We start from the raw sequence: 13,374 nt of genomic DNA on the forward strand, positions 1-13,374 counted from the left end.
TTTTTTCCACTCGATAAAAGTTAACATGAGGGTTCTCGGGGGTCAGGAACAGAGGTGTGGACTCGAGTCACATGACTTGGACTCGAGTCATTAATTTTATGACTTTAGACTTGACTTGAAAAAAGGTTGTAAGACTTGTGACTTGACTTGGACTTTTACACCAGTGACTTGGGACTTGAATTGGACTTGAACCTGTTTACTTGAAAAGACTTGATATTTTACCCAAATCTAAAATTTAACATACATATTATATAAAAAGTGCGGACCATTAATTCACTTTATTCATTCATTCATTCTTACCACACTCCGTATGTATGTGAGCGTGGGCTGTAGCACAGCCAATCAAATTAACCAGATTTAAAAAACAAAAAACAAACAAAAAAAAACGCTCGAGCCAAAAATGCTCCCAAGAGTAATTTCTTTCGGCTACACAAACTACGAAGTAGTCAACAAAAAACGAAATGCAACATGCAAAATATGCAAGAAGAGAATCACAGACGGAGATGGAACAACTTCCAACTTTGTCCGACATTTGAAGTTGCATAAAGAACGGTAGGTGGTGCTTTTTTTTTTTTTTTTTTTGCTACGATGAGACAGCTGACTTAGCTAACTTCATCTTATTAGCAAATGTTCTTCGGGCTACGTTGATGATACTGTTTGGCTTTAACAGGTATGATATGTTTGTCATCCTATTTTAAATCCGGTCCTACAAGCACATCCAAAAATAACATGCAACTTGTTAGCTCAGAATAGTGATGCGCGAATCATGAACGAATCGTTCAATACTCGAGAATCACTTTACTGACTCGTGAATCATGATTCACAAGCGCAACTGACTCACTGACTCATCCCTGTTGCTGTTAGCAAACTAATTTCATTAGTAGAAATATATCTAGCTTATAATTAAAATTGTGGAGAAAAACACAACATCCAGTATCTTAACAAAAACATTTCTGCTCTGAACTGGAAGAAAAAACCCTGAGTAGAAGCTCACATCAAGACAATAGCTCCTCGGTTCACAGTAGCATTGTTCTGCTAACATGCTAACAGCACATTTGAGCTACTCACCCCCTCCCTTCCTGTGCTGAATCGTAGGGGAAGCAAATCACTCAGGACTCACTAACCCCCTCCCTCCTGTGCTGAATCATAGAGCGAGCGAATCACTCATGACTCGCTAACCCCCTCCCTCCTGTGCTGAATCATAGAGCGAGCGAATCACTCATGACTCGCTAACCCCCTCCCTCCTGTGCTGAATCATAGAGCGAGCGAATCACTCATGACTCGCTAACCCCCTCCCTCCTGTGCTGAATCATAGAGCGAACGAATCACTCATGACTCGCTAACCCCCTCCCTCCTGTGCTGAATCGTAGCATAAGCAAATCACTCAGGACTCACTAACCCCCTCCCTCCTGTGCTGAATCACAGAGCGAGCGAATCACTCATGACTCGCTCACCCCCTCCCTCCTGTGCTGAATCATAGAGCGAACGAATCACTCACTCACTCACCCCCTCCCTCCTGGCTCGCAGCTTCTTCTTCTTCCTGGTTGGCAACCAATGTTAAGGCGCACTACCGCCCCCTGGCTCACAGCTCAGTGGACATTTAGATGAGAAAATATATATTTGACACATGTAAGGAAAATACTAATAAAATAAAAATAAACAAAAGAAATGTTCCCTTTAGAAATTCTTTTGCTCTTTTTTGCTATAAAAAAGTTTTCTTTAAGAATCACTCATCTTAGCAGTAGGATTTACATTAAAAGAGAAACAAATTAAGTTTGAGTGAAAATGTACATTTTTTGCAATCTCTGGTCAACTGACTCAGTGACTCAAATGACTCAAAAAACCCGATTCACTTTGGTGAGTGACTCATTAAAACTCGATTCAGTAAAAAGAATCAAATTTACCATCACTAGCTCAGAATTGTCGGTGAATGGTGAGCAGGGTCCGTTTCATAAAGTGGGTTCTGTAGCTGTACTCAGTCTCTCTCCATCTCCTCCCCATCATTAACCCCGTAGAGCTACATGTTTATTTTTGTAAGAAAACCAATTACCCCCTTATTTTTTGTTTATTATTGTGAATTATTTTGACATTGTTATGTGTTGCCAGACCATGGTTATATTTCATTATGCCAGTGGATGGTGCTCTTGCATTGCCGTGGAACTACCAGAGAGACTCTAGCAATAGGCTCTGTGCACGCGCAGCTCAGAAATAAATGAGCTCCGGCCTGAGCAAGATCCTAACTTTGGTGTCCTCTCTATTAATCCACAGGTACTAACAAACAAACTTTTATGTTACCGAACTGGTTCTAAATGTCATGTAAGTTGAGTAACAACTGTTCGGCTATATTTTGAGATGAGAGTGATGATGTTGTTTTGTGGTATTTTGTTGTAATGAGTATTAGTGTATCATCGGCATAATGCTATAATGCTACGTAGCACTATAAGTATATGCTATGACAGTGGCAACCTGCGGCTTCAGAAAATGTGTTGTAGTGTTTGTTTTAGTGGTAGCCAAGCAGTACTGAGTACATGTATTAAGGGGAAAGCTTTTCGTTGGTGAAACAACGTTTGCAGTCGTCTGGCCTTTTTCTTCTGTCATTTATATCAATACATCAAATAAAATACTTTGATCTTATGTTATTAGCTGTTGTTTATTTGCAAAGGTCAGTTATTCCTAACAGGGATGCTAAACATTGCTTATTAGAACTGTATGCAGAGTTTTGAGAAAAGTGTTTTAATAAATATTGTTTATTTATTTTTCATTTATATTTTTTATTGTCTGAAAACTATGAGGGTTTAAGTGTTAACAGTTATTTAGGATTATTAGGATCAACTTAAAGTCAAATGCAATTCATGAATGGCTGTAATGGAATTTCTGACATGAGTCTAATATGCTTACCTCTATCAGATTTGAAGAATACCAGATGAAAAAGAGGATCACAAATGAACCTCAACAGCCTTCCATATCACAGTTTATGGACACTTGTACCGGACAGTACAGCATGACTCATCCACAGCAGAAAGCTATCACGAATGCATTATTAAGTGACTTGATTATTGGTTGCAACCTGCCCCTTTCTATTGTGGAAAACAAGAATTTTCGGCACTTTCTGACGGTAGTTGACAGAAAATACAGCCCGGTATGTCGCAGAACAATTATATCAAAAACAGAGAACCTCGCTGCTGAGAAACGTTCAATGTTAAAAACTCAGTTGAGCGAGACTGATCATGTTTCAGTCACTGTGGACATTTGGTCAGACCGAAGGATGAGGGGTTTCCTTGGTATCACTGTGCACTGGATACAGAAAGAGACAGAGAGGATGCAGCTAAAATCCAAACTTCTGGCCTTTGACAGCTTCAAAGGATTACACACTGGTGAAAGAATCTGTGAGAAATTTGAAGCTATATGTGACGACTACAACATCAAAGATAAACTAGACTATATTATTAGTGACAATGCTGCCAATATGCGGAAAGCATTCACTGTGTGCTTCCCCACTGAGCAAGGTGAGGAACATGATGATGATGGTGATCATCTTGACGACCCAGAGCTCTGGCATGACTTAACCTTGGAAGATCAGGAAACAGTAGGTGCTGCTATGGCAAAGACACAGCGCCTGCAGTGTTTTGCGCACACACTTCAGCTGGTAGTGAAAGATGTGTTTGTCAGAGACCAAAGTGGCATCTCCTTCACTTTCAAAGTTATCTAAGCTCAGCTCTCTACTGCACACAAGCACAACATTCAAACATGTGTTTGAAGCTGAATTTGGTGAACAGAAAGCGATCCCTGCTGCTGTAATCACAAGATGGAATTCAACACTGAGACAAGTGAAGGCAGTTCTCCAATGTGAACATCTAAAACTCTGTGCTGTTCTTGAAATGGCTGGGCACAAGGAGTTATTATTCACAACACGAGAGTGGAACCTGTTGAAGGAGATGGTGGACATATTGAAGCCTTTTGGAGAAGCAACAGATTTGACACAAGGTGAGAAAATAGTCACGATCAGTGCTGTTGTTCCATCTGTGCTGTCCCTCAATCACCACCTTGAGAAACTGAAGCCTCAAGTCCGTTTCCTGAATGGTCTGGTCAGGAGCCTCCAAGCATCTTTGAACAAAAGATTTCTTGGAATCTTTATCAGTGTGCGAATGGCTAGAGCAGAAGATGGGATCACTGCCCCCTTTTCAGATCCAGTGTACCTTAAAGCAGCTGCTTTGGATCCAGCATTTTCTCTGTTGTGGGTGGAACACCATGTGTCGGGCAGTTGTGACATAAAGGCAGAGGTGACACAAAAAGTTAAAGGTAAAGATTGAATATAGTTTATATTTTTTCTGTATTTTTTTTTTTTTGTCTAAAATTGTAATAAAGGCTCTTTTGCTGTTGTTAATTTGTTTTGCCAGATCTGATCCTGCAAGATGCAGCAGATCCTGCAAAGTCAGAGCAACCTGTGACTCCTGGGGAGGAACATCAAGAGGACTCTGAAGATGGAGGACTCTTTGCTGCTTACTGTAAGAGGCAGAAGAAGGATGTGGGGAAGAGTCCAGCTCTACAGCTAAGTCACTACCTGGATATTGCTGATGGACAGAACGCCCTCTTGTTCTGGGCAATGAACATGCAGACTCTTCCTTCTCTGTGGCCAGCAGAGTTTTGGCAGTACCTGCATGTAGTGCTCCTGTGGAGCGAGTTTTCAGCTATGGTGGCATCATTCTACGGCCTCATCGTGCACAAATGACTGACAGACTTTTGGCCAATTTGGTCTTTTGCAAATGCAATGCAGAATAGTTAATAGTTAACTGAAATAAGTTAAAGTGCACATTCTTGTTCATATATATATATATACATATATATATATATATATATATCAGGGCTCTAGACTAACTTTTTGACATGGGCGCACCGGTACGCCTAACTTAAAAAAGTTAGGCGTACCGGCACAAAAGTTAGGCGCACTCAAATTTTTCAACCGCTTCGCTTAACACCGCAGTTTTACATGTGCACCTTCTTTGGGGGGGGAAGTCCATACAGACAATATTCATTTCTAAATTATTAACTAACAATCTTGTGCTTAAAGTGCTTTGTCAATATTATAGAAAATGTTAAACTTAATCATCATCTTGGCTCCTCTGACGACCTGTTTGCTGCTGCCTGCTGCTGAAAGGCAGTGGGGAGAGGGGACACTTGGGCAGTGCATTTATTGCAGCATATAATATGTTTTCTGGATACACTGCTGTTTTTTCAGCATTCAAAGATTGATGGCACCGTGTCAGAGCTGGCTATGAATTTCAGACGGATCAGTCCTTAACTTAACACAAAAGTTATCAATAGTTCTTTTCATCTTTTCTTATTACCCACAGCTACATCCACTTCTGTCAGGCCTAGGATGCTCACTAGTGCTGGGTATAATCACTGATTTCTATAATCCATTCGATTCAGGTTCTCAAAGTCCTGATTCGATTCAGTTTAGCCTCAGACAGTCAGAAATATTATAATTCTGATCATTTATCAGTACTGATACACGTGAGACTTCATCAGAATTGTGAACATCACAGCAGATGCCTTTGTGTCAAAGTAACTGAGAATAAAACACAGACAAACATGAAGGAGATTTTCCTGGTCTGGCTTTTTATAGCAGATAACCTTAAAAATATTCTGCAATATTCTGCAATTTTGCATAATTTTAAGAAGTTTAAATTTCTTCAGTATTGAACAGCAGAAATTAGGCTTTCTTGTCGGACGTCATTTACATGAAAAAAAGAAAAAGACAGCGCTGTAAACAACGGTAGACTGGTGGGTAATAAGCGAATGAATAATCCAGAAAACAGAGATTTGAGACGGGAAACTGTTCTTGAAGTACACACAGGGAGCTGTGTAGGAAGTGTAATTTTTATCGTGGTGGAAGCAAAACAGCAAAAGTCAGAGGGAATTCATGACGACATTGATCAAATGTGAAGCGCAGTTTGCTGCTTCTTTTTGGCTCGGCGAATTTGGGTTGGAGAGACAAAACCTGCAGCTCAGAATCAGCGCAAAAAGACATAAACACAGCGCGGACCCGACGCATCAGAATCGCTAAGCTCCGACAGCGTGTCCGTCTGCGGGCCGTCCGGTGAGAAAGCCGAGAAAGACAAAACTGATTCTGATGCGTCGGGTCGCTCTGTGTTTATGTCTTTGTGTGGAATCCGTTAATGATCGCCTTATTAAAGCTACTCACCTCCCTCTTCTACCTGCACTTTCCACTGGACCACGGCCAATCAGAGAGGTCCCGCCCCTGACTATCTCTGATTGGTTTAGTCCACAATAGGGGCATAATGTGTGTCTGTTGTTGACCACACGGAGAGTTGCAGAGATTTTTTTTTTGTTACCCAAACAGGTGCGACCAACTGTTGGTAACAGTTGGTCGCACCCGTGCGACCAAATGTTTTTTTTTAGTCGCACCACGGAAAAATTTGGTCGCATTTGCGACCAAATTGGTCGCACTCTAGAGCCCTGTATATATATATATATATGTGTATATATATATGATCACCCAGCACCCCCCTGCGGGCGGTTTATCCTTCAAGCTCGGGTCCTCTACCAGAGGCCTGGGAGCTTGAGGGTCCTGCGCAGTATCTTAGCTGTTCCCAGGACTGCGCTTTTCTGGACAGAGATCTCCGATGTTATTCCCGGGATCTGCTGGAGCCACTCGCCTAGCTTGGGAGTCACAGCACCTAGTGCTCCGATTACCACGGGGACCACCGTTACCTTCACCCTCCACATCCTCTCCAGCTCTTCTCTGAGCCCTTGGTATTTCTCCAGCTTCTCGTGTTCCTTCTTTCTGATATTGCTGTCATTCGGAACCGCTACATCGATCACTACGGCCGTCTTATTCTGTTTGTCTACCACCAGTATAGGGCTGTTCGATATAACGATATATATCGGATGACGATATAAAAACGTCTATCGTTTCATTTTATGCTATCGTTTGTTTCGTCGTGTCGCAAAATAAACTGTTTACGGCAATATTTTTTCATCATTTTGATGGTCACTGTAGCGGCTATATTAATTTCTTAAAGTTCTCTCTTACTCTTATATTTAATATAACCACACTACGGACGGACAAGCGCTTGTTTTTATGCGTTTTCGTTAGCAACGACGGTAAAACCACGGCGTGTCCGCTTGTTTATTTTCCACATAACCCTTTCACAATAAAGCTCAAGATCCTGTTGAGACTTTTCAAAATAAACTGAATCACGTGAAAGATGCAGAGTATTTACGGATGAGAAGCAAAAAAGCCGTCAGGTGCTAAAAAATAAACCTCAGACTCAAACGTTAGAACAGGCTTTTCCCCGCAGCACGCCGTGTAATAAATACTCACAAAGAAAACGGCGGCCGTTACAACTTATGTCTAAAAATGTATCGTTTCATGCATCAGTTAAAACACTGGACTCCAGGTACGCGACGTCCAGCTGGAAACACTTCACGCAAGTCGAGATGCCCGAGATTCACAGAATTTACAGAAAATGTTACATTTTTTTCATTTATATCGTTATCGGACGATAGATGTCTTAATATCGGGATATGAGATTTTGGTCATATCGCACAGCCCTACACCAGTATGTCCGGTTGGTTAGCCACCACCATTTTGTCCGTCTGTATCTGGAGGTCCCACAGGATCTTAGCTCGGTCATTCTCCACCACCCTTGGTGGCTAACCAACCAGACATAGTGGTGGTAGACAAACAGAATAAGACGGTCGTAGTGATCGATGTAGCGGTTCCGAATGACAGCAATATCAGAAAGAAGGAACACGAGAAGCTGGAGAAATACCAAGGGCTCAGAGAAGAGCTGGAGAGGATGTGGAGGGTGAAGGTAACGGTGGTCCCCGTGGTAATCGGAGCACTAGGTGCTGTGACTCCCAAGCTAGGCGAGTGGCTCCAGCAGATCCCGGGAATAACATCGGAGATCTCTGTCCAGAAAAGCGCAGTCCTGGGAACAGCTAAGATACTGCGCAGGACCCTCAAGCTCCCAGGCCTCTGGTAGAGGACCCGAGCTTGAAGGATAAACCGCCCGGAGGGGGGTGCTGGGTGTTTTTTATATACATACACATATATATATATATATATATATATATATATATATATATATACGTATATATATATATACGTATATATATATATAGATGTATATGTGTATATATATATATGTATATGTATATGTGTATATATATATATATATATGTGTGTGTGTGTATATATATATATATATATATATATATATATACATATGTATATGTATATATATATATGTATATGTGTGTGTATATATATATATATATATATATATAGATATATATATATATATATGTATGTATATGTTTTGTACATAAGGAAATCTCAGCAGTTTTTGTTTCAACAGGAAGTTCTGCTTTTGCATTTTTCGCTGAATGTTTATTCTGTGAATTTGTAATTTAGAGGAAGACTATTCTTGCAGCAAAGTTTAATTGAGCTGTGCAAGGTGCAATTTCAGAATTAGTTTGTGCATATTTTGTAAGTTACTTGTTTCATCAGGTGATGAGATTAATACAGATTTTAAAAAAGGACACATGGTCTATTATTTACACCTAACATATAACTGCAACATTGTTTTTAAAAAAAAAAGACTTGAAAGGACTTGAAATTCAAAGTTTCGGACTTGGGACTTGACTTGAAAGTTGTCTGTCTTGACTTACGACTTGACTCGGACTTGCTTGACTTTACTTGAGACTTGACTGGGACTTGAGGATAAAGACTTGAGACTTACTTGAGACTTGCAAAACAATGACTTGGTCCCACCTCTGGTCAGGAACAAATGTAATCGCATGGCAGGATGCTGTAAAAGGACCAAACTTCAGCCAGGAGAACAACTGAGATAATCCATCCACAATACGAGGTTAGTTATTCATATACTGCTGCATGGGCTGTGCTGTAGTTACATCTTAAGGTTTTAAAAACTGAGCTTAAATAAATGATTAGCGGTAATAAAAGCCGAGGGAGGTCAACGGTGATCACTGACTGTTTTTAGGAGCTTTTTGAGATTAAATAGAAGAAAATACAAAGCATTAAACATGTTAACAACACAAAACCCATATTAAACGCAGACTACTTTAGGCCCGGAAGTAGGATTCGTCGTGTCATCACTGAACAACCGGATAACGTAGTTCACCTTTCGCGGCCTCACTGTATCGCTTAATTTTTTGTAGCAATTTTGCTTTTTTTAAAACAATTTTTTATTTTTTTTATTTTACAGTTGTGAGTAGAATAAAAGAACAATTAGAATAGAATGTGCTTAGATAATAGGATGCAGATCAGAAGAACAGGAAATGATTCGTAAGTCTGTGTCTTGTTAGGATGACTTTATCAACCCCTGCTGAAGGACAATTGTGAACTTTTATTCTCAAAGCTCTTCATGTGGCTTTAAAGCTCTCAAGAATGAGATTAAGTTGCTGAACCTGACCTCTGACATGCCAAAGCAGGTAGTTTAGCTATAAACTTTGGTGTGTAACTGTGTAGAGTGAGGAATTTATTGACAGTGGGGGTCTGCCTGTCATAAAATGAGGAGTAAGACCTGCCTCAGTAAGATAGCCCCCCATACTCTATATAGGTGTATGCACAGAATTCATTTTTATAATAAAGCACATTATGCATCATTTAACCTGAATAATGAGATTTTCCAAAATAATAGAAATAATCTATTTTTTGCACTTATCTTTTCCTACAGTGTAGCTACAAACCAAACTAAGGACAGGTGAAGCAAAGGAGACAGGTGGAGGACAGTTCACTGACAATAAGGACAAAATCTTCATTGAAATGTCAGAAGGTGCAAACAGCGGAGGAAGCACAGAGCCATGAGAACCATGAAGAGAGGGGAATCAGCGCTTGTGTGAGGGCGGGCAGGGAGTCTGAATCCTACAAAGCTGTTTCAGATGTTTTGGGCTGTTAGAGTCTGATGAAGAATGATGGCAGTGATCAGATGTAGGACAGTCACCTCAAAGGGCTTTATATTGTAAGGTGGACCCTACAGTAATACACACACAGAAACTGGTGGTGAAGAAGAAAATGAGGGCTTCAATGGGCTCTGAAGGAGAGAATCACAGAGAGCAGGTACACTCTCTGTGTACTCACTACCTAATTTATAGCCCAATTCAATTCAATTCAATTCAATTTTATTTATACAGCGCCAAATCACAACAAAAGTCGCCTCAAGGCGCTTTATATTGTACAGTAGATAGCACAATAATAAATACAGAGAAAAACCCAACAATCATATCATATGACCCCCTATGAGCAAGCACTTTGGCGACAGTGGGAAGGAAAAACTCCCTTTTAACAGGAAGAAACCTCCGGCAGAACCAGGCTCAGGGAGGGGCGGGGCCATCTGCTGCGACCGGTTGGGGTGAGAGAAGTAAGACAGGATAAAGACATGCTGTGGACGAGAGACAGAGGTTAATAACAGATATGATTCAATACAGAGAGGTCTATTAATACATACTGAGTGAGAAGGTGACTGGAAAGGAAAAACTCAATGCATCATGGGAATCCCCGGCAGCCTACGTCTATTGCAGCATAACTAAGGGAGGATTCAGGGTCACCTGGTCCAGCCCTAACTATATGCTTTAGCAAAAAGGAAAGTTTTAAGCCTAATCTTAAAAGTAGAGATAGTGTCTGTCTCCCGAATCCAAACTGGAAGCTGGTTCCACAGAAGAGGGGCCTGAAAACTGAAGGCTCTCCCTCCCATTCTACTTTTAAATACTCTAGGAACAACAAGTAGGCCTGCAGAGCGAGAGCGAAGTGCTCTAATAGGGTGATATGGTACTACAAGGTCATTAAGATAAGATGGGGCCTGATTATTTAAGACCTTGTATGTGAGGAGCAGGATTTTGAATTCAATTCTGGATTTAACAGGAAGCCAATGAAGAGAAGCCAAAACAGGAGAAATATGCTCTCTCTTTCTAGTCCCTGTCAGGACTCTTGCTGCAGCATTTTGGATTAACTGAAGACTTTTCAGCGAGTTTTTAGGACATCCTGATAATAACGAATTACAGTAGTCCAGCCTGGAAGTAATAAATGCATGAACTAGTTTTTCAGCATCACTCTGAGACAGGATATTTCTAATTTTAGAGATGTTGCGCAAATGGAAGAAAGCAGTCTTACATATTTGTTTAATATGTGCCTTGAAGGACATGTCCTGGTCAAAAATGACTCCAAGGTTCCTCACAGCATTACTGGAGGCCAAGGTAATGCCATCCAGAGTAAGAATCTGCTTAGATACCATATTTCTAAGATTTTCAGGGCCAAGTACAATAACCTCAGTTTTATCTGAATTAAGAAGCAGGAAGTTAGCGGCCATCCAGGTCTTTATGTCTTTAAGACATTCCTGCAGTTTAACTAATTGGTGTGTGTTACCTGGCTTCATGGATAGATAGAGCTGCGTATCATCTGCATAGCAGTGAAAATTTATGCTATGTCTTCTAATGATGCTGCCTAGGGGAAGCATGTATAATGTAAACAGAATTGGTCCTAGCACTGAACCCTGTGGAACTCCATAATTAACCTCAGCATGTGAAGAAGACTCTCCATTTACTTGAACAAATTGGAGTCTATTAGATAGATATGATACAAACCACTGCAGTACAGTACCTGTAATACCTACAGCATGTTCTAATCGCTCTAATAGGATATTATGGTCAACAGTATCGAACGCTGCACTAAGGTCTAGCAGGACAAGCACAGAGATGAGTCCACTGTCAGAGGCCATAAGAAGATCATTTGTAACCTTCACTAAAGCTGTTTCTGTGCTGTGATGAGCTCTGAAACCTGACTGAAACTCTTCAAATAAGCCATTCCTCTGCAGATGATCTGTTAGCTGTTTGACAACTACTCTTTCAAGGATTTTTGATATGAAAGGAAGTTTGGAGATTGGCCTATAATTAGCTAAGACAGCTGGGTCTAGAGATTGCTTTTTAAGTAAAGGTTTAACTACAGCCACCTTGAAGGCCTGTGGTACATAGCCAATTATTAGAGATAGATTGATCATATTTAAGATTGAAGAATTAATTAATGGCAGGACTTCTTTGAGCAGTTTTGTAGGAATGGGGTCTAAAAGACACGTTGATGGTTTGGAGGAATTAATTATTGAAGTTAACTCAGAAAGATCGATTGGAGAAAAAGAGTCTAACTTAACATCAATGGTACTAAAAGTAGCTGTAGACGATATTACATCTGTGGGATGATTATTGGTAATTTTTTCTCTAATGATAAAAATTTTATTTCTGAAGAAGTTCATGAAGTCATTACTAGTTAACGTTAAAGGGATGGTTGGCTCAGTAGAGCTCTGACTTTTTGTCAGCCTGGCTACAGTGCTGAAGAGAAACCTGGGGTTGTTCTTATTTTCTTCAATCAGTGACGAATAGTAAGATGTTCTGGCTTTGCGGAGGGCTTTCTTATAAAGCAGCAAACTATTTCTCCAGGCTAAATGATGATCCTCTAAATTTGTGACACGCCATTTCCTCTCCAGCTTACGAGTTATCTGCTTTAGGCTACGTGTTTGAGAATTATACCACGGAGTCAGGTACTTCTGATTTGAGACCTTAGTTTTCACAGGAGCTACAGTATCCAGAGTCGTACGTAGTGAGGAGGTAAAATTATTAACAAGATAATCGACCTCTGTTGGAGTAGCGTTCAGATAGCTGCTCTGCTCTATGTTGGTACAGGGCATTGAAGATGATAACAGTGGGTGGATTATATTCTTAAACTTAGTTACAGCACTTTCAGAAAGACATCTACTTTGATAAAGTCTACTCTCCACTGCTGTGTAATCAATTATTGTAAATGTAAATGTTATCAGGAAATGATCAGACAGCAGAGGGTTTTCAGGAAACACTGTTAAATGTTCAGTTTCTATGCCATATGTTAAAACAAGATCTAGAGTGTGATTAAAGTGGTGGGTGGGTTCTTTTACATTTTGAGAGAAGCCAATTGAGTCTAATAACAGATTAAATGCCATGTTGAGGCTGTCATTTTTAGCATCTACATGAATGTTAAAATCACCCACAATAATTATTTTATCTGAGCTGAGCACTAAATCAGATAAAAAGTCTGAGAAATCAGAGAGAAACTCTGTGTAAGGCCCAGGTGGACGATAGATGATAACAAGTAAGACTGGTTTCTGAGTTTTACAGCTGGGGTGGACGAGGCTAAGCATCAGGCTTTCAAATGAATTAAAAGTCTGTCTGGGTCTTTCGTTAATTAATAGACTGGTGTGAAAAATTGCTGCCACACCGCCCCCTCGGCCTGTGCTTGGAGGTTTCTGGTAGTTAGAATGATTCGGGGGTGTTGATTCATTTAAACTAACATAATCATCCTGC

The 13,374-nt window shown here is 40.4% G+C and overlaps 1 protein-coding gene and 1 long non-coding RNA gene across 2 annotated transcripts; both read left to right on the top strand.

Moving 5' to 3' along the window:
* Nucleotides 1-513: 513 nt before the first annotated feature.
* On the top strand, nt 514-3,210 carry LOC112846427 (uncharacterized). The gene is made up of 2 exons (XR_003219366.1): nt 514-552; nt 2,908-3,210. It is a non-coding gene; the product is annotated as an uncharacterized LOC112846427 (long non-coding RNA).
* Nucleotides 3,211-3,878: 668 nt separating this feature from the next.
* LOC109199613 (uncharacterized) lies at nt 3,879-4,790 on the top strand. The gene is made up of 2 exons (XM_019354938.2): nt 3,879-4,299; nt 4,398-4,790. Exons 1-2 carry the CDS (start codon nt 3,879-3,881, stop codon nt 4,727-4,729), a joined length of 753 nt encoding a protein of 250 aa, XP_019210483.1. The 3' UTR covers nt 4,730-4,790.
* The last annotated feature ends 8,584 nt before the right edge of the window (nt 4,791-13,374 follow it).

The sequence above is a fragment of the Oreochromis niloticus genome, linkage group LG3 (assembly GCF_001858045.2).
Source record: "Oreochromis niloticus isolate F11D_XX linkage group LG3, O_niloticus_UMD_NMBU, whole genome shotgun sequence".
In the NCBI taxonomy this organism is placed as follows: Eukaryota; Metazoa; Chordata; class Actinopteri; order Cichliformes; family Cichlidae; genus Oreochromis; species Oreochromis niloticus.

Coding starts and splice junctions, on each gene's coding strand:
- LOC109199613 (XM_019354938.2), top strand. CDS start 3,879: ATGGCTGGGCACAAGGAGTTATTATTCACAACACGAGAGTGGAACCTG. Junction 4,300..4,397: donor GGTGACACAAAAAGTTAAAG/GTAAAGATTGAA, acceptor TTGTTTTGCCAG/ATCTGATCCTGCAAGATGCA.